The 21,404-nt window shown below is 36.1% G+C and overlaps 2 protein-coding genes and 1 long non-coding RNA gene across 3 annotated transcripts; all 3 read right to left on the minus strand.

Annotated features, from left to right (window-relative positions):
• Positions 1–3,047: 3,047 nt before the first annotated feature.
• Positions 3,048–5,044, minus strand: CYP94C1 (cytochrome P450, family 94, subfamily C, polypeptide 1). The gene has a single exon (XM_008230648.2). The coding sequence runs from the start codon at positions 4,939–4,941 to the stop codon at positions 3,436–3,438; it is 1,506 nt and encodes a 501-aa protein (XP_008228870.1). The 5' UTR covers positions 4,942–5,044; the 3' UTR covers positions 3,048–3,435.
• A 4,480-nt stretch (positions 5,045–9,524) lies between these two features.
• LOC148921568 (uncharacterized) lies at positions 9,525–10,837 on the minus strand. The gene is made up of 3 exons (XM_089049254.1): positions 10,485–10,837; positions 10,207–10,292; positions 9,525–9,691 (listed from the first exon to the last, which is right to left on the minus strand). The coding sequence occupies exons 1-3, from the start codon at positions 10,835–10,837 to the stop codon at positions 9,525–9,527; spliced, it is 606 nt and encodes a 201-aa protein (XP_088905380.1).
• Positions 10,838–14,954: 4,117 nt separating this feature from the next.
• LOC148921569 (uncharacterized) lies at positions 14,955–16,402 on the minus strand. Its single transcript, XR_016121894.1, has 2 exons — positions 15,795–16,402; positions 14,955–15,333 (listed from the first exon to the last, which is right to left on the minus strand). It is a non-coding gene; the product is annotated as an uncharacterized LOC148921569 (long non-coding RNA).
• Between the last annotated feature and the right edge of the window lie 5,002 nt (positions 16,403–21,404).

Raw genomic sequence — 21,404 nt, forward strand, 5'->3', positions numbered from 1 at the left:
GAATTCAGTACAACATTGGGCGGCCAAAATTCTCTTATCACATGTTTATAATCTATGTTACAAGTTACAACAGAATACGTATAACCTGGACTGAATTGAAATTGAGTTCAAACCACTTCACTGCTTAATAATTGTACAAATTCTCTCCACGTTCACTTATACTTGTAGGTTAGGTCAAATATTTCAATCTAATTGACTTAATTAGCAGACATTGAAATCACTTTTAATAGTCCAAATTCAAGCAGCCAAGTCAGAAGAGCAAATGATGATGTTAATTACAATGTTATAGCACTCGCCCCGAGTAGCAACACAAAGATCACATGAGAAATGAGGCAGAGAGATGCTTCAAGACATTGTTGGATGATGAAATTTTTTAATTGACTAAGTATGAAAAATGATTTTTGAATAATTATTTTCTCAAGATAAGCAAATAAGAAAACTTGATTTTATGGGATTTTAGTATGAAGTATATATTGACTTAATGAGCCATCATTTTTAGCATAAATCGATTTTGCACTAAAAGAATTTTCATATTTTGATTTGGTGGGAATTTGATTTTCTAGTATTTTTATTTGAACAAATGGGGGGTACTTCCTTATTTACATTGTAAACTTAAGTAAATGGAGTAATATAAAAATAAATAAAAGTAAAAGGATAAAGAGGAAATAAGGGCAGAGAGCAATGCTTCAAGCCTTACTAGATCGCCAGTGGTTGGTGGTTTGATCAATTTAATAATCCAATTCAGAAGAGAAATTAATGGTGTTTAAGTGCTTCAGTTAATTAATATATAGTAATTAAATTAACAATAATGCCATCCATGCTTTGTGCTTGATTGATTGATGGTGTTGAACTGAAAACAACATCCAAGTTCTGTTTCACGCCTTCTACCTAATATTTAATTCATTGCGATGTTGTTGTCATTATTTTTTTCTGATTTTCTTCTGTGTAGCTAGTGCAGCCAGCTTAAACGTGTGAAAAGTGTTCTTCATCCGTACCAGAGAAATGAGTTTTTTTTTTTTTTTTTTTTGGGTCATTTTGAGTACCCAAAAAAAGTGGAATAATTGAGATACAGAATCCATATCAAATCTATAATCAGCATTATTATCAATTTGCTATAATTGCTTCACTTCAACTTTCTATGAGTGCAAATGATATCATGTGTGCCACAGCAATTAACAATGAGAATAATTTTCATAATTTAATCTCTGATATCCAAATTAACTTTTCTATCCTTTTGTTTTTGTCAAGGATAATGCTACACTGACTGCATATCTCTCTTGAAATAAATGGATTCTCCAAAAAGGCTTTTTTATATTCTATTTTAGTATATTCTAAATTACGGGGACGGAGATTCAAATTCGGGTGTAGAGTGAGAAGTACATCTACTCTAGCTAACTTGGCTATGCCCAAGAAGGCTATTTTTAAACACTTAAATTGAGGATCATGAATGTAATTATTTGATCATAAGTTCGAATTAAAAACAAATGAACAGTTTATTATTTCCTTAACCAGCCAATGATCAATATATATATCTGTGTCAATCGACTGTCGTTTCAGTGAAGAAAGAAACAAAATCCCACTGCAGAGCCCTGCACATTTGGGCAAAAGATTATTTTGGCGTCTGGTTCAGAACTAGACAGTTATAAGAAGACAACATATTTCCTGTCACGAGGAATCCATGAATTTATTAATTATATGCTCTCAATGTAGCTTTTGGTTAGCACGAGGGAAAAACCTCTTCAACATCTAGTAGGTGAGCTCCTCCAACTGCTGCATTGGGGCTCACATGGCATGCACATATTTTGGCAAAGCAAAGCTCTTGACAAACGGGTGTGGTCCTGGCTACAGAAGTAGCTCAGTGCCGCATATTAAGAGGATATGTAGGAAAGGAAAAGACTCACTCCAATTTTCTTCTCATATATCATGCAACATGAAACCAAAAATTTGTTTAATTATTATTGTGCGAAAACATTCCAAGATTTTACATATCATGCATAATAAAGCACACACTAAAAATGTAAAGCAAATACACACAGAGAACATAAAAATTTATAAAAACTCGGCGTTAAACCGACGTGCCCTTGGTCTAACTAGCTAATCGGTATATAGTTACAATTAAGTCTCTTCTAATTTTCTTCTGACCGTAATTAATTAACCACTTGACTCTATTAAAAAGACAAAAACAAAAGCCACTAGGGCATAAAATAGGTGGGACATAGCTTGCTTTCAGGCCAACATCCAGGTGCTGCACGGATACTGATCAGATAGCAGTTGGCCTAGAGCCATTAATTATTAGGTAAAAGTGAACTGCTAGTTTATCATCTGGTTTGGCCCAATAGAATAAACGAAGTTGCATCATGACCAGTAGTTGAATGTCAAAATCAAACGCCTAAGCATGCAACTGATCACCTACACTACAATTGAATTGAGACATCAAATAATCTCACTAGTTTGCCTGCAACAGCTCAATAAAATAGATCTGGAACCTCAATTGGAAGGAGCAACTTGCGGTGGGATTGTATTTATGTATAGATTCATAGAATCCAATATTCTGATGGGGAAATAGAAGTAGGAATATTTATGTATAGATTCATAGAATCCACCGCCAACTTATATGTGTGGATAGATCATGCTTCAAGCGTAGAGAAAATAATATGTTATTTCAACACTTATAACGCATGCATGAGACTTGTCGAAGGAATATTGATTTAATAATGCAAATCATGGGGCGGTAGCCCACCTTATCCATGGCCTATTGGAAAATGAAACCTCTGATCTTGCTTCGATGCATAGTCTGAGAGCTGAACATGTTGTCAGTCTGATCCTACATTCTAAATGTAACCGTTTATTTTTTAATAAAAGAAGGCATTATATGCTTTTCAAAATTTTAATAGCTAGTGGTTATGTTTGGTATCGACGGATACAATCACGTGTCTATCTCTCTCGTAGCACTGCACATTAAATCACATAGACACCAAACATAACTACTAACTAAAATTAACCATGGATGAATAAGCAGAGAATAGTTTGACTTCCTGCACACAACATTTATATACAAAAGCAAAACCAATTACCGAATTACTCTGCAGATGGTAGGCTGCTGTAGCCTTATGCATACATATATATACTCACATAGTTCATGCTTAAAACGAACTAAAAGGAGGGGGCGGAAAACCCTTTCAGAAGCAAGTCATCTACCTTATTATTTACAGTAGGATAAAGTGACCGACTCATGAGAAAACTATGACATTAATTACTTGATCACAAACCCTTTTGAGCCTTTAATCGCGATTTAACCACATGGGTTAGGGTAATAAGTTAGCATTCTTCTACTGCCAACTAATGCTAATTAACATGCCCCCCTTGAAAGGCAAACTAAACTAGCTAGCTAGGGACTTTTATAATATTTCTGCATGATCCATAATGTTGGGCTGCTCAGCCTTTTCTTTCCTGAATTCGAACCGGCAGGCCGCCCCTCACAGTGGCGGTGAGGCCAGGGGCGAACCGCGGTGTGCGATCAGGTTCGGACACCTGAATATCAAACCTCCGAACAAGCGCCACCGCGACACTTTTCATTTCCAAGAGCGCCAATTCCTTGCCCAAGCAAACCCTCTCCCCGCCTTGGAAAACCGGGTACTTAAAGGGGCTCTCGGGCGTGAAGAGTCCATTCTTCAGCCACCTCTCGGGCTTGAATTCGAGACAATCAGAACCCCAAACCCGCTCCATCCTGCCCATGGCGTACTGATGGTACGTAACTCTGGTCCCACTCTGTACAAAAGTACCATCTGGCAGCACATCATCCTCTTGGCAATACTTGGAGTCGAATTGTATTGGCGGGTACAGCCTCATGGTCTCATAAATCACCGCATGCAAGTAGGGCATTTCCCTCATTTGCTCAAAACTCGCAACCCAAGATCTAGATCCGGATCCACTCCGACCCATGATCCGATCCGACTCCTCTAGAATGGCCCGTTTGACTTCCGGGTGCTGAGAGAGCAAATAAAACAAACTGGTCAACCCGGAAGCGATGGTGTCCCGACCCGCCAACAGAAAGCTCACGACAATGTCCCGGAGATACTGATCGTCGTCAATGTTGGCCATAAATCGAGAGAGAAGATCCTTTTGTGTCGAAAAATTACCCATTTCGCGGCGCTGCTCGATCATGCTCTTGGCCAAGCTATCCACCATCTTGACGGCGTCCCTCAGCTGCCTCTCCGAGCCAATGTTGAAGAATCTCTTGATCTTCCACACGATCGGTGATGACGTCATCGCCCGCTCCGCGGAGAGCTTCGACGCGGTGTCGAATGCCACGGCGAAGCCCGAAATGGGCAGCGACAGCTGGAGACAGCCCGGGTCCAGCCCGAAGGAGAATTTACAAATATTATCGAACGAAAACCGCCGAAAGAGGTCCTGCAAGTCAACGGCGCTGTTTTGGTCTTCGGCAAATGAGGCCAGCAGCGGAATTAGCCTTGATTGGATTTCGGAGCTCACGATCTCGAGCGCGTAGGAGCGGACGGAGACGCTGCCGAGCTCCAGGCTTGCCATTTTGCGCTGGAACAACCACGCGTTGCCGTCGACGTTGAAGATGCCGCGGCCCAGAAGATCGCCGAGGATTGTGGTGAATGGCTTGCCTTTGGGGTAGTTGTGAAACTTGGTTTTGAGGATGTGCTCCACGTTCTCGGGGTCGGCGATGATGACGTTGCCGAGGACGTGGAGGTGGATGGTTCCGGTGGGCGATTTTCTGAGGAGATGCGTGTACCAATCGCAGAGGTTGTCGAAGTCCTTGGACCAGCTGGAGGTGAGGAAGCTCCGGCACACGTGGCAGTTGCACCATGGCCGGAGCCGGATGATGAAGACAAGTACGGAGAAGAGAGAAAACAGAGCGGTGAAGGAGAAGAAGAAGAGGCAGAAGGCGCTGCCAATGGAGTCCAGAGCAGCCATTTTTTTAAGAGAGAGGAGAGAGGAAATTGGTTGGGGATGGATGGTGAAGAGGAAGGTGAGCAAGAAGAAGGTGTTTTTATATTGAAGGAGTGTGGTGGGTGAGCTGATTAAATATCGGGGTGTCTCTCGGGTTGTTTTGGGGATTTGACAAGTGACAGGCAGAAGCGGAGAAGAAGAAGAGAGGAAAAAACGGCATGAGAAACGCGTGCGCAAAATAACAATTGCGTGATGTCACGCTCGTAGTCACTCGTTTTATTTTTATAGCCCACGTGCTTGTATTTCTTTCTAGATGTAGACTCTCTACTGCATGCGTTACACTCTCTCTCTCTCTTTCTCTCTCCATACAGCTCTCTCTGTTTGTGCCTTTGATGTCGCTGGCGTGGCTTTTTTTGAACTTTTATAATTTTGGTTTTCCTTTCTGGGCCAACGTAACATCTGATGTTGACTTGATGAGAATGGCCTTGGCTGGCACGAGCTTTGCTACTTGCTGCTTAGTGGTTGTTACTACTAAAGCCTCTGCATTTCTTGTTTTCTTATTTTTGTGTGGTTGTATACTAGTACTAGGCTAGTACTAGCCTCTTTAAATTAAATAAAATTCTTTCTTTCTTTTGGCAAAAAATCTAAAACAAAAAGGAAACAGTAAAATACAAAAGTATTTTTATTATAAAAAATCTTGAATTTTCAGTAAACAAATCCAATTACTTACTAAAAATAGATATTTAGTCATATATCCATTCTTAGTACTAAAACTATAAATAAATCCTACATTATTTAATTTCTATATAAAAAAATTAAAAAATGACAATGGCCCCATTGAATTTAATTTTAATTATTAAATTACTTTGATACTCTGTTGAGTGTTTTGGGTTTTTTATGAAGTTTTGAGGTTGAGTTTATTTTAAGAAATCAATGGCAGTTTTGTAATTCAAAAGAAGTTAAAAGCCTTTTTGTTATATTGTAAATGAATTTTAGGTGTATTTCTAAAATTCATTTTATATAGGATTTGTTTTTATAATTTAGGCTCCTATACTGGATAAAATAATGAATCTCCCTACTAAAAAAGTAATTGAGAGTGCTTCTTCAAAAAATGCTTCTAAACTTTTTTTGTCAAATATTGCCGAAAACGCTTTTAATTATTATAAAGCACTTTTAACCATTTTAAAAGTACTCTGAAACCGATTCTAAATCAATTATTAATTACTATTAAGGGTTTGACAATTCTTAAAGTTATTTAATAGTTCTCAGTATCTTTTTGGACAAGTAAGGGCAGAGCCCATGTGAACTGTCTTATCAACATAACACTTATCTTTTTCTTCATATTTATCTCCCTCTCTTCTATTCTATCCCCTTGCTCTTCAGATTTCCCTCCATTGTCTTTCTTTTTGGATAGTTCATCAATGTATTGAATTGGGTTGCAACAACAGAAAAGTTGCTTATTGTACGGGCGTCTTTGTACTTTGTTTTGGTCAAAATGTGCTTTTGTACTTGGTGGTCTTTATTGCGCAGTGACAGTAAGTAAAACGTTTCAGCATTCAGTAGTCTGTATCGTACAGTAGCAGTGAAGTATTTCTGGACACAATATGCCCCTAGTATTAAAAAACATCCAATGGTCTAGCCTAGTGAAAAATGACCTTGATTTGTAGTTGCAGACCTGTAGTCCGAGGTGAAATTAGCCTTGGGCCGTAGTCTAGGGAAGGTTTTGGAGAAAAAAATAATTAAACATATAGCCTAATATTTTAAACTAAATATTTAAAAATATATATACAATTGCATATCCTGCCACAACAATAGGCATAATTAAAGGTCTTTCACACTTGTATTTGGTGTTAAAGTTTGTCCCAAACATCAGTATTTAATCATTTTCCATTAACGTATCTCTAAAAAAAAAGTTTTTCCTAAATAAAATTCACCCTTTAGTGAATAATATAGCTTTAATTCCATTTTTTTTCCTTATGTTTACAACTAGCGTGATTTATATGATCTAATATATACTTTAATTTCTAGAAAAAATATAGAAACTGTTAGTACCAAAAAAAAAAAAAAAATCATTAAATTTTAAGCTAATAACTTTAGCTAACCTACCCATTAAAAAATTCATAGTTTCACCCTTACAATGGTCTCAAGTTTGAACTCCAATAATACATTAGCAGTATGTATGTGAGAAAACTCGTTATGAATATGAGAGAAAACCTTAGAAGAATATGATTGATTTCTGAATTTTTTTTATTATTGATTTACTCATATTACATTCCTTCTCTCTCTCTCGCAGCTTAACAACCCTCCAACAGTCTGAATAAACTATCTAACTAACCTTCTAACAGTGTTACAGACTCAGTCTGAATAAAATTCTCCATAAATACATATAAAATAAAGAATGAAAAAAAAAAACCACGAATCGACAATTGACACACGCTTCGAGAAGCTAATTTTAATAAATATACTTTTGTCGAACAACAAATAAAGAGGCTGTTTATTTTTTGTACCTCGATTTAAATGATGTCGAAAGACAAAAGTTTCCATTTACCCAAAATGGATCTTGTCTTGATAACATAAAGCGTAGAGATAATCTTTTAAAAAGAAGAAGAAGAAGAAGATTTCGATTCAAAGTAGAACAAATGTATACTAATTGTCTTTTATTTCTATTTAACAGATTAAAAAAATTAAATTGACCTCATGGAAAAAGGGTGGTTTGCAGCCGACTTCGACAACCCAACTTTAGAACCCCACAATAAATTTTCCACAAAAAGGACGTTGAATTTATTGCATGGAAAATCACCAAAAGATACTAATTTTCAATAGCCAAAAGGTCTTAAGCGACCGATAAATCAACATCATCAAGTCGCCGGTTCTATAATAATCTAATGAATCTCTAATGCCCTAATAAGGGCCAGTTTGACATTGCTGTATTGTGAAAACAATTGATGTCAGATTTGTTATGAGAAAAATCAACTGTAAGAGAAAGCAGTTGGCGTTTGGTAAAATTTTTGTTAAAAGTGTTGTTGGTATTGATTTTACACATAATCAGAAAATGATTGCAGCATAATCATTAAACCCAGCGCCTCTTGATTCCTACATAATCGTAAAATAAAAGCACATCATTAGCTGCTTTTCTTTATAGCTTTTTCTTACAGCAATTTTTAACAATAAGTGATTTTCTCACAGTTTACCAAATGGGTTGGGCTTCTCAAAATTTAAAAAAAAAAAATTACTTATCACCCCAAATAAGCAATGCTAAACGGGCACTAACAAGGAAATTGCTGTTAACTTTATCAATGTGAACATATAACTTAGAGAATTTTTTTTACAACGAGAAAGGGGTCTTTCAATTCAAAGTAGAACAAATGTATACTAATTGTCTTTTATTTCTATTTAACAGACTAAAAAATTTAAATTGACCTCATGAAAAAGGTTGGTTTGCAGCAGACTTCGACAACCTAACCTTAGAACCCCACAATAATTTTTCCACAAAAAGGACATTGAATTTATCGCATGGAAAATCACCAAAAGATACTAATTTTCCGTAGCCAAAAGGTCTTAGCGATAAATAAATCAACATCATATTGGGTCATTCACTCACTCCCGCTTAGTTTTCCCTCCCCCCTGCTTTTATGGTCAAATCGCCAATTCTAGAATAATCCAATAAATCTCTAATGCCCTAATAACAAGGAAATTATTGTTAACTTTATCAGTGTGAACATATAACTTAGAGAATTTTTTTACAAATGAGAAAGGTGTCTTTCTCTCGCACGAAAGGAGAGCCAGGCAAAACGGCTAGGGTTTCTTGTCCTTCTCTTCTATCCTTTCCCTATAGTCGGAGTCGTTACATGGGTTGTGGTCTACTGCGTGGATGCCTTCTCCTCTCTTCACGATGCATCTTTTTCTGTGGTTCCCTCTCTGTGGAGATCTGGTCCCGTTAGGTTCTTCTGTTGATCTTTGACATCTTCTTAGTCAGGTTATGACAGGGAAACTTTCATGAGAGGGAAGGTTTCCTCGTGTTGATTTTTCGGTGGCTTGGTGGTGAGGGTTGTGACAGGGAAGGTTTCGCGAGGTCTGGTAGTGCAGGCTGGGGTTTACAAGTGGTTGGCATCTAGCTTTTTTTGTTTTGTTGAATGGATCTGGTGCGTTCTAGGACCCTCGGTGTTGGTCACGATTTTCTACTGATATGGCAGTTGGTTGGCATTTATGTTCTCATCTCTCAAGGTTCTTTTGTGATGGGGGCATGGTGATAGAGCCTTCACTATTTTTGAGCAATTTTTGGCGACACCCTGTGCTCACAAATTCTTCGGGAGTGTAGAATTTGCATCAACGAGTTTGATTTGATGAGGGTCTCCCAAATTCTCCCTGATGTGTTCACTGGAACATTTATTAGGCTTGTCATCCGATAAACATTCCTGTTATGATGATCTTCTGTTGGAAGTTCGTCAAGCTAAGAGGGCAATCTTGTTACCCCCTACCTGTCAGTTAGGGGTCTAGATTAAGAATCAATGAGTTGGTATTTGTCCACCTTTTCTCATGTAGGCATCACCTGCAGGGAAGGCGATGCATATCATTTTGAAAATACCTCAACTCAATTTCCAAACCTTTTAAGTCACTTGGACTGAAATCACAGGATAGAATTTCTCAGCAAGTTTACATAGATGCCCAATATTGAATGATTTGAAGGAATTACGAGAATCCAATGTTGAGCTAAGAATAAGAAGTTCAATTGTTTGCTCTGGAAATCTGTCATTTAACTCTCTCAACATGCAATCTATCACATCATTAAATACATCAATGCTATAGTAATGTTCAACTGTAATAAAATCTTTTTGTTGACAAGAACGACGTGTGCCCATCATATAACAAAAACTCATATCAGGAACATCAATACCATGTTGTTCACAAAAGGATACCACACTCATGAATAAATCATCCCAGCCATGTGCCCTCATATCTTGGAACTGTAATTTTGTGTTTTCAACAAAGTTTAAAGCACTTACAATATCTTGAGTTTTTTTTTCTGAAACACTTGACAGAGAAAGTTGGACAATCCCATAATTTTATCTATCAAAAGCAATGCAAACACAAACTCAAAATACATCATAGCAATATAGTTACTCTTTGCATCACCACGAAATTGTTGGTTAGGTCCATGTTCACCGATTTCCTGAAGAAGTATTTTAGTCTCTTTAAATAAACTCATTAAACATGTAATAGAGGCAAAGTGAGATCCCCAACGAGTGGCTCCAGCTTGTTTCAAACTACGACATTGATTAAGTCCTCTACCTGTCTCAAGTTCCCCAGAATCCAACAACTCTTTGAGTTCAGCTTTTCGAATTAAATTTAACTCATTACGGCGCTTAGCAGAAGCACTAACAAAATTCACAATGTTAGTCAACATTGAAAAAAATCTCCATACAACCTTCACATCTTTAGCCGCACCATTTAATGCTAATTGTAAGCGATGAGCAAAGCAATGCACATAATATGCATATGGACAATCTTGAAGAAACAATGCTTGTAATCCATTCTATGAAGCACGCATATTACTAGCACCATCATACCCTTGGCCACGCATGTTTTCCACTAGAATACCATTATTATCAAGCACTTTGCATATCTCTTGTTTAAGAGTCAAGGCATTAGTGTCTACGACACTCACAATATCAAAAAAGAGTTCACGAATAAATCCATCACAATCAACAAATCTTAGAATAATAGCCATTTGTTCCTTGCCTGATTCATCAAGTGATTCATCAACAAGAATACAATATTTGTTCTTCCCAAGTTCGGCACAAATTTTCTTCTTCACCTTGGTAGCAAAAATATGCAAAATCTGTTTTTGTATATCATGGGCAATATACTGAGCATTATGAGGAGCCTTATCTAGAATAACTTTCTCAACTTCTATATTCATTCTTGCAAAAGACTTTAAGATTTCAACGAAATTGCCCCGATTAGATGAGTCAACGGATTCATCGTGACCTCGAAAAGCCAATGCTTGATTTGCTAAATACCGAATGCCCTCTATTGTGGTTGTAAGTCACAACCGATTGTCCATCACTTGTTGCTTTGATTGCTTATCTACCACATTTTCAATATGAAGAGATGAGTTTTTTAAGCTAACCCACTTTTGCATAACAAGATGATGTGGAGAATTTAGCTTGCCTACATGACTTTGAAATACACATTGATTACCACAAATTCTCTTCCAATTTTGAAATCCATGAATAGTAAAGGTTGAATGTGAATGATTCATGTCAAATAGGAAGCAAGGAAAATAAAATGCCAAATCTTTAGCAGTTGAATACTCAAGCCAAGGGAATTTACCAAACCACAATTTATTAAATCGACATAAGTCTCGCCCTTCTAAATAGCTTGGATAGTCTTCTAACTCCGGTTGACAAGGTCCTAAAATAATATAGGTTTTTCACACATTATCTTGTTCATTCACCAAATATTGGCATATTTGAAGATGTAATCCCGGATCACGCTCAAGATAATTGATATTAAAATCTTGACCACTATCAACTCTTTGAGTCTCAACTCTTTCAACTTGAGGCTCGACAATGGGAGAAGAGAGAAGATTTGGCTCATCACAAATGGGAGGCATTCTAGAAGATGATGACCCATCATTCTTTTTCTTAAAAAAAGAGAACAAATTCTTTGTTTTCTTGGGGTTTCGATTGTGATCCGACATAATAAAAGATAACCTATTTAATCAAATATCCCAACAAAAAATCAAACAATTTCTCATAATAGCATCAATGAATTTAGTCAAACATTAACATACCAACAACAAATCAAACATCTCAACAATGCCAACATCAAATCAAACATCTCAACAAAATTCTTAAAATCAAAGACCTAATTAATTTCAACAAAATCCCCAAATTATATTTCATTCCTAATTAAACCCTAGAAAACTCAATTTCAAATTAAAATTAAAACTAAGATGCATACATTTATTTTAGGAATAACCCAATAGAAGAAGATAATTAAAGAGAAGAGATTAAGAAGAATACTTGTTTCCTTGTATATGAGAAGAGAAGAGAAGAGGTTGTCCAGTGTCCACGATTGCACAGCCAAGACTTGCGTTGAGAAGAAGCTCTCCCGACTCTGTTTGGAATTGCACTGCATAGCCACTATTTGGCTGCTTAAGTTATATTCTTTCTTTTATTAAAGTTTGACTGGGCCAATTCATAACAGCCTGCTGGTTATAATTTTTTCTTGAGTTTTAAAGTTTGAGTTGTGTTGTGGGTTTTATATGGATTGGGTAGCAAGAGTGTATACCAACACATGGAATGGATATCAATTACATAGCTTATATATAGGTTTTTTTTTAGTGAAATATTTTTGGGTAGGTGGTAGCCTACCCTGCCCTGCCTTAAGATCCGCCCTTGAGGCCAGGCATGAGTTGGATTCGATACATATGGCTGCCTATAGATAAGTTCTATTGCTGGCTACAGCAAATGGGTGCGTGTTTTCTTTTGTTTCTTTCCATGCTGGAAACTTTATGCTTCTGGACTTCAACATATTTTTCACTACTAATGTGGATAAGAATATATCGCAAACCATTCAAAAGTCCCTATATCTACCTGGCCCACTTATGCGTATGTCTCTCGATCCTTAATTCTGGTCTGTTCCCACTAGCGAGAGAGAGAGAGAGGAAGATTCATGGGATTGACCAACTGCACAAACATATGCATACGTTAGTTAGTGTCATGTTACTTTCTTGACATGTATACGTGAAAGGTACAGCCGCAGTCATTTTTGCCGACTTCTTTTGATAGGTTTTTCTTTTTATTTTTTTATGTACAACTTCTTTTGATAGCCTTGTTTTAGAACATGTGTTCCACGTTTTAAATATTGAATTGCAAACATCACACCCAAAAATATAGGCTAGGAGCCTATGTACATTTACTTTATATCTCAAACACTATGCAGCTGTGCAATATGACTGATCAAAAATTCTATAGTGAGGGCCTCATATATGGCCCTTAGATGAGGCTCTATCTCTTAACTGTTTGATCAAATTAATTAGTCTAATGCAACGATTAAGAAATAAGATCTCACCTAAGAACCATATATAAAGCCTTCAATGCAAGGACGGCAATTTTTTTTTTGTTTTTTTCGGTTGAACCATGGGCTTGACATTGATTAAAAGAAATGTCGCACACAATTCGATCGGTTTTACATTATTTTATTCTGCTCTTATTTTCATTGTGTTTTAATTCGTTTTTTTTCCCTCAACAAAACCCATATTTTCCATTTATTTCATTGTGGATTACTATTTTAGGAAACGATTTGCTTGAAATAAAAGTTGTCGGCACAAATCTTTCTAAAATCTCTTAACAGATGACACTTTTTAAGGACAAAATATATTAGCCCAAATGTCAAGGTGCATGCATGCCTTAGCTTAGCTGGTGATGTAACCTAGCTAGGTATCATCTTGTAATCTTAAAATTTGAGATAGAATGATATATTCAAGAGATTGCCATTTGATATATAAGTGAATGAGTGGAAATGCAAGGACCTTATTTTCTTCAATATAAATACATAAATCATGTTTCAGTAAGTTTCTGATAGCATCATGGACCCAAGAATTTTTTCAGAAGTGGGCTAATATTTTTCTTGAAACGGCAGAAGAGAAAAGAAGTAGAAGAGAAAATGATGAATAGGAGGAGTGAGGGCAAAAGACGAAAAAGCATCAAAATTTGATTGAAGAGCATGATGAATAGGAGGTCGGCTAATATTTGTGGAAGTATAAACAGCACTGTAAAATTTGCACCAAACTCTAGTATTTTTAAATCTTGCATTGGTATATAGATCCGTCCTTCGAATTGTGTGAAAGATATTTGAAAAACAAAATGCTCTTGAATGCCATGGGATTGTGTTCTCACTCTTTATCACTTGCTTTTAGTCTTTTAGACATTTTCATGTATCTATAGACTATTCTACATGAGTGGAGCTGAATTTGATGTGCAAGGAATTATTTTCTACTTTGACTGTTTGACATACAGAGTACATTTCACTTTAGACTATTCTTTTGTCGCATGAGTTGTTAAGTTGCATTCTTTGACATTGAAAACATAGAGTTATTCGTTTTTCTTCTTCTTTTTTTGTTTTTCTTTTGCAATGAAAATAAATTTACAATGGCAAAGTAGAATAATCCCAAAAGTGACGAGTAATACATTGATAATCTCGTTGCTATTTATGCCTAAAACTTGGTAACAACGTTGGCTGCCCGAAGATTTAGGGTTTTTAAAAATTTAAAGTTCAGGATTTAGAGTTTACAGCTGCAAGAATTTAGTCTTAAAGATAATGGGCAGTAAAGAAGAATTCGTTCTGGTTATCATTTGGCCACAGCGCTCTTCAATTTGTTGTAACATTTAGAAATCTTCGATGTGAACTATAAATCCTACGTACGTAATCATCTAAAAACACTAACCTGAAACCATTGAATTATCTTTGGAGAAAGTCTTCTTCACTATACCGTTTCTTTCGCATATCTACAATAGAAGACATTTTTCTTTTAAATATGTGCAGGCGGATTAGGTTTCCTACCCACAGGATAACCTATGAGGTGGTAAGGACTTACAATTTTCTCTCTCTTCATATGAATACAAAACGAAGACTATATATATGAAGCTGTTTCAATTGATAATGTAGTATTTAATTAATTAAATGAGGCATTCCCACTGATCATGAATCAGGTCATTATCAAGACATGGAAACTGCCGACACCCAATCAACTTGTTGTCAACAAAAGAAAAAAGATAGTGAGAAAACACATAAGAGATGATGGCTTTTAAGGTGTGTGATCATTTTTTTAAAGGAATTTTTCTATTAATTAAGAGGGGCAATAGTATACTAAACTCACACACACTATACAGATTCTAGGATTTGAATACAGGATTTTGCTTAAGAAAATAATTACTCCAAACGACTACACTAATAGGTTCTTTACCGATCGATTTATTAATTAATTGAAGAGTTATTTGTTTTCATTTGCAAGAGCTTTTATAACTGGGTTCTCGGAAAATTACTTGTAGAATATAATAAAACTTGGACCAAAAAAAAAAAAAAATCAATATTATTGTTTAAAATTATAGTCAACGAAATAAGTGTCACTGTAATATTCTAGAATGCTCTATCTATATATCTAGTATATATTAATATTGGTTCAGAGTTCATCTCTTGGTCAACTTTCATTTTGATGATCAACATGTTGTTGTCATGTATTTGACCAAGTCATCAACATGTGTGTATCCTTTCTACACAGCAACTAGTTTATCATCCTCAAGAAAACTAGAGATGCCACCGGGAGGGCATACGCGCCAGAATCTGAAGACCCAAGTCCTTCTTATGACCCATTCTCGCCAGGAAAAATCTGCAGCAGAATTAGATTCTCTGTAAAACATAAAATGGAGAGAGAGAGATTATGATTCCACCAACAGAAAAATGGTGATGTGACAAATGATGTAACAAATCAAAGCGAAGCTGAGGCTTTTCTGAAATTAATCACAATTGGGAAAAGTGCGATATGCAGCTGACAAAAAAAAGACTTAGAAAAACTCTAGTAGTCGAAAGTTGTGTTAAAGAATGAAACCAAGCCTTGTTTTTATAATGGTTTTCAAAACTGGAAACAAGATGAATTAGCTCATAATCAAATAGATTAATTTCCAAAATCAGACTAATTGATTTTCAATCAAAAAAGACTTTTAATATTCAAAACTGGAAAGCATATTATAAATTAAATAAATTTTTCTTTAAATAAAAGGTCTTCTTAATCATAATGTTAATCAGATTGTAAGTTTGAAATAATTTTTGAAATAGCACAATCAAGATGCATGATTGAATGAAGAATTTACCTCAGAGATCGTTGGTTGACATATGTGCCTTCAAATCATATATTGAAATTTCGACAACCACTATTGCTCTTCTATCACAACTAATTTTCCATCTATACTTATCTCTATTTTCATTCTTAAGAAACTTTGAGGTTTTCTTGTTCTAAGGCTATTGTTTGATTGTCTTTGATTGCTACGCTGCATCATTTAGTGATGTTGGGACCTAGTGGTGGTTTAGAGGTGTGGTGATACTCATTTTGGTGACCGGAGGTTGTTGAGTGCCAGTGTCGTTCCCCTTGGCGTTTCCATCCCCTTGTATGTGTCAAATGCGAGTTTGCATTTGCATCGAATCTTGCAAGGTAGGCCCTTCGTTGGTGCTCGAATGAAATTTGATGCTTTTATTGAAAAAAGAAATGAAATAGCCTTGATCCGAATTGGTTGAATTGAATTCATGGAACCCAAATCCTACACGCTTTGTCCCTTGCAACCCAAAACTAGGCCAGGCATGAGTTGGATTCGATACATATGGCTGCCTATAGATAAGTTCTATTGCTGGCTACAGCAAATGGGTGAGTGTTTTCTTTTGTTTCTTTCCATGCTGGAAACTTTATGCTTCTGGACTTCATCATATTTTTCAGTACTAATGTGGATAAGAATATATAGCAAACCATTCTAGTCTCTATATCTACCTGGGCCACTTATGCGTGTCTCTCGCTCCTCCTTGTGAGTTGTCGGCACGACATCCTTAATTCTGGTCTGTTCCCACTAGCGAGAGAGAGAGAGAGATAGATTCATGGGATTGACCAACTGCACAAACATATGCATACGTTAGTTAGTGTCATGTTACTTTCATGATATGTATAGGAGTGAAAGGTACAGCCGCAGTCATTTTTGCCGACTTCTTCTGATAGGTTTTTCTTTTTATTTTTTTATGTACAACTTCTTTTGATAGCTTTGTTTTAGAACATGTGATCCACGTTTTAAATATTGAATTGCAAATATCACGCCAAAAAATACAGGCTAGGAGCCCATGCACATTTACTTTATGTCTCAAACACTATGCAGCTGTGCAATATGACTGATCAATTATTCTATAGTGAGGGCCTTATATATGGCCTTTAGAACACTTTCTAGGTGCCTCTCCAGTCCGGGCAACAAGGGCCCAAGTCCCAATTTGATGTTCAGCGGGCTTCAGTAGCCTAGGCAGTTGGTGGGCTCCACAACTGCAGGCGAGGCGAAACAAGAATAGTCATTTGTTGCACGAGTTGTTAATGTTAGCAACCAAAAAAATTAATCTAAAAAATACTAAAAATTTTTAGAATTTTTTTAATAAATACTTAGTCATATTCTTCACTTTCCACAATAAAACTTTATATAAATTCATCTCATCATATTTCATGTGAATAGTGGTTGCTCTTGGGTTGCCATGGCAATGAGTGGAAACACCACAAGCTTTTTGCAAGGGTGCCATTATTCACGTGAATAAGTAACAGCCATTGCATTGCCCTTACTCTTTGCCATGACAAATGAGTGAAAATGCTCTTAGGTGAGGCTCTATCTCTTAACTATTTGATCAAATTGGTCAGTCGTTGGATCAAATTAGTTAGCCTGATTTAATGGTCATTATGACTGATAGAGCTCATGTAAGGATGACAAATTCTTTTGTTTTTTTCGGTTGAACCATGGGCTTGACATTGATTAAAAGAAACGTCGCACACAATTCGATCGGTTTTACATTATTTTATTCTGCTCTTATTTTCATTGTGTTTTAATTCGTTTTTTTTCCCTCAACAAAACCTATATTTTCCATTTATTTCATTGTGGATTACTATTTTAGGAAACGATTTGCTTGAAATAAAAGTTGTCGGCACAAATCTTTCTAAAATCTCTTAACAGATGACACTTTTTAAGGACAAAATATATAGCCCAAATGTCAAGGTGCATGCATGCCTTAGCTTAGTTGGTGATGTAACCTAGCTAGGTATCATCTTGTAATCTTAAAATTTGAGATAGAATGATATATTCAAGAGATTGCCATTTGATATATAACTGAATGGGTGGAAATGCAAGGACCTTATTTTCTTCAATATAAATACATAAATCATGTTTCAGTTAGTTTTGACAACATCACGGACCCAGGAATTTTTTCAGAAGTGGGCTAATATTTTTTCTTGAATTTTGGGGACCCCAAGTATTTAAAAAAAAAAAACACCTAACATCTTTTAAAATGTTTTGAAACCAAAAAATAACAAATAAAATAATAAAATAACATATTCTTTTATTAAAACAAAAACAAAAAGAATCTTAAAAACCCTTTCTCCTTCTCTCCCCTTCCTGCTAACCCTGATAAGTATAACAGCATTGTAAAATTTACAACAAACTCTATATTTTTGAATCTTGCATTGGTATATAGATCCGTCCTTTGAAAAGCAAAATGCTCTTGAATGCCGTGGGATTGTGTTCTCACTCTTTATCACTTGTTTTTAGACATTTTCATGTATCTGTAGACTATTCTACATGAGTGGAGCTGAATTTGATGTACAAGGAACTATTTTCTACTTTGACTGTTTGACTTATGGTTACATATACAGAGTACATTTCACTTTAGACTATTCTTTTGTCGCATGAGTTGTTAAGTTGCATTCTTTGACATTGAAAACATAGAGTTATTTGTTTTTCTTCTTCTTTTTTTGTTTTTCTTTTGCAATGAAAATAAATTTACAACGGCAAAATAGAATAATCCCAAAAGTGACGAGTAATACACTGATAACGTTGTTGCTATTTATGCCTAAAACTTGGTAACAATGTTGGCTGTCCGAAGATTTAGGATTTTTAAAATTTAAAATTTAGGATTTAGGGTTTACGGCTGCAAATTTAGTCTTAAAGATAATGGGCAGTAAAGAAGAATTGGTTCTAGTTATCATTTGGCCCATATAGCTCTCTTCAATTTTTTGTAACATTTAGTAATCTTCGATGTGAACTATAAATCCTACGTACGTAATCATCCAAAAAAACTAACCTGAAACCATTGAATTATCTTTGGAGAAGGTCTTCTTCACTATACGGTTTCTTTCGCACAGCTACAATAGGAGACATTTTTCATTTGAATATGTGCAGGCTGATTGGGTTTCCTATCCACAGGATAACCTATGAGGTGGTAGGGACCTTACAATTTTCTCTCTCTTCATATGAAACCAAGATAAAAATCGGTTTATTTAATTTATAATACAAAACGAAGACTATATATATGAAGCTGTTTCAATTGCCGTAAGGGCAGGTTTACTTCTAGGGTGGACAGAAATGAAACCAAAGTGTCCACTACTGCCTTAGCCTCCTCTGTCCAAAGCCATTATGAGACCTTTTGTTTAGTTGGCAAGATCTTTGGTGTCCCTGTGAACAGTAGGGTCATTAGGCACAGACTGAAGAGTGAGTGGAAAAACATGCAAGACGAGGTTACAATTGACCATATTGGTCGTGACTGGTATAAGGTGGAGTTTACTGCTGAAGAAGATATTGTCTTTGTGCTGGAGAAGAGACCCTGGTTTGTCCAGGGCCAGATTTTTGCTCTTCAGCGCTAGACTCCAGACTTTTCTCCCTTCCATGCCACTGTCACCTCCATTGTTGGCTGGGTCAGAATTCCTTTTCTGCCTCTTCACTACAAAGACCCTGAGGTCCTTCACGATCTAGTCTCTATTCTTGGAGACCCGATTGGGGTTGACTTGCAATCCACTGAGGGAAAGCAGAGTATGTTTGTCCGAGTCCGCATGGTCCTGAATCTTACTAGGCCGTTGAAACGCTGTCTACTATTGGGGGAGTATCCTCAAGAAACCAAAAATTTTGCAAGCTATGAAGCCCTGTTTGCTATATGCTTCTATTGCAGCCAAAAGATGGACCGAGGTCATGAATGTCCTATAAAATTTCAAACAAGAGCTTCTTTAAGTGGAACGGCTGGATAATGAGCCTAATGTGTTCCCAAGGGATTTAGTGCTTGGGGTAGAGGAGCAGGAAAAATTAGCTGAAGATGTTATCTTGGTGTTCCCACAGCCTATCACTGTGGACTCTTTTTATGTTGAGGAAAATTCTGATTATGGGGAGAAAATGCCTACTGAGAATCTGGATCCAGAGTGGACCATGGTGGCTAACCGCAAAGGTAAAGCTAAGATGCAAGTTAGGATGCAGGAAAGAGATGGGAGAACTTTTAGAGAAGTTGCTAAGGGGGTTAAGTTTTCTGAAAAGGGCTCTCTTGCTGCTGGGGCTAAGGGTCAGGTCTCGGGTCTGAGTAGCAAAGGGCATGGTAAAGTTGTCGTGACAGTTTCTTCCCAGTCTCAAGAAGGCAGCAGCGCCTTTACGGCGTTTGCTTCATATCCATGAACATATCGTATAAATATCGATAATATCGGAAAATATCGATGTCGATAATATTGGAAGATATCGATGTCGATAATTTCGGTCACACTTCAACAATATTTTGTCAAAATATCGCTATAATATCGTTATAATATCGAAAATATCGATGTAATGGAAAAAAGGAAAGAAAAAAAAAAGCACAAAAGGGATTCAAACCTTGCCATTTCCCTCCTTCAATGCCTTAACTACCATGTTGCTTATGTTTCTATGATAATATGCTAAAATATGTATATTTATATTGTTTTGTTTTGAACAATTACATGCAAAACTATTTTGGTAATTTATCATTTGATGACTGCTTTTCAGAATACACTTACTCTACATATAGAGATTATAACGATAGTGAAAATTTTGAACCTCATAAGAATTATGTATGGTACCAAGTCACTCATGTATCTTATCATGCAATGTATAAAGTGTTAAATGTTGTAGTAAATCGTTATATATAAATGATTATGGTGTGTTCAATATTCTTTCATTAATTACTACATATTTTCCACACTCACAGTGTTTGTTAGCTCGCTATATAATCAACTTAAATCAGTTAAGCACATCGTGCAATGCATTTACTCCCAATTTTTTGTGATAAACTAATAGACAATTGACTGAATAAACATCCTCCAAAGTTTCAATAAAAATTTCCAAGTTCTTCTTACAATTTCTGTGGTTTTTATACAATTTTTATCGATATTGATAATATCCCGATATTTTCATCAAAATTTCTGTATATTTGGATTACCAATATTTCCGATACCATCGATACTTTAGACCTTGGTCTCAACTCACAAGACTAACGCTCACAAGGCAGACTTGCCTACTCACCTTTGCTACTCAGCCCAACCAGCGATCTTGTCTTTCTTTGTCAGCAAGAGATGACACAACTTTGGTCTCGACTGCTCGCACCTCAAGGCGCGATTGCTAATCACCAACATGCATAATGCTCATGAACTCACACATATATGAAAAGACAATGATTTAATCACTCATGGAGACTAGGAACAGCCACATGAGTTTTCAATATAAACTCTCAAAAACCTCTCTGCAAATATTTTGTTGTTCTTTTTCTTTTCAATGTTGCAGACACCCCAAACAAAACGGCTAAGTTCCTTTCTTGTATTACACACTTAAAACTAGGTCAGAGACCAAAAAAGGCTTTTAGCAAAAATGGGCTTTTTAACAAATAAGTTATTTCTTTAAAACAAATAAAGCCACTTAATTAAAAAC

Source organism: Prunus mume, linkage group LG1, assembly GCF_029339155.1.
Source record: "Prunus mume cultivar Tortuosa linkage group LG1, ASM2933915v1, whole genome shotgun sequence".
NCBI lineage: Eukaryota > Viridiplantae > Streptophyta > Magnoliopsida > Rosales > Rosaceae > Prunus > Prunus mume.